Source organism: Nestor notabilis, unplaced genomic scaffold (genome assembly GCF_000696875.1).
Source record: "Nestor notabilis isolate BGI_N333 unplaced genomic scaffold, ASM69687v1 scaffold22100, whole genome shotgun sequence".
Classification (NCBI taxonomy): domain Eukaryota; kingdom Metazoa; phylum Chordata; class Aves; order Psittaciformes; family Psittacidae; genus Nestor; species Nestor notabilis.
In genome coordinates this window covers 1654-1990 of record NW_009912732.1, presented here as the reverse complement: position 1 = coordinate 1990, position 337 = coordinate 1654, and the positions used below count along the sequence as shown (strand labels likewise).

Below are 337 nucleotides of genomic sequence, written 5' to 3'. Positions count from 1 at the left end.
TGGCTGCCACCACGACAGAGCCGGTGCCAGAGCTGCCTGCTGACGACCCGGGCCCCTTCCTCTTCCTGAGCAACCCCACCAATGACACCATCGCACCTGTCTTCCCGGGGTGCCCTGTCACCCTTGACAGGTTGGGCTCCTCTGAGGTCCTGGCCACCTTTGGCTGCCGCAGCCCTCCATGCACCTCGCCCAGCACCAGGGAGCAGCGCCCCGCTGCAGCATCGCCGGCCACCAGCCCAGGGGACTGGGCCATCGACAGGGACCTGGACTCAGGTGTGCTAGAGGCTGATGACATGATTGACGACATCCGGTTAGTAACCCGGGGGCAGAGCCCCAG

General features: G+C 66.2%; 1 protein-coding gene across 1 annotated transcript in view; it reads left to right on the top strand.

Annotated features, from left to right (window-relative positions):
- MAPK8IP2 (mitogen-activated protein kinase 8 interacting protein 2) overlaps positions 1–337 on the top strand; it is a gene marked incomplete at both ends in the record, with an annotated part of 2993 nt that overhangs the window by 1006 nt on the left and 1650 nt on the right. The window contains one exon of the mRNA XM_010021116.1: positions 19–310. Within this exon, the coding sequence (XP_010019418.1) occupies positions 19–310 (292 nt within the window). The remainder of the gene's footprint in view (positions 1–18; positions 311–337) is intronic.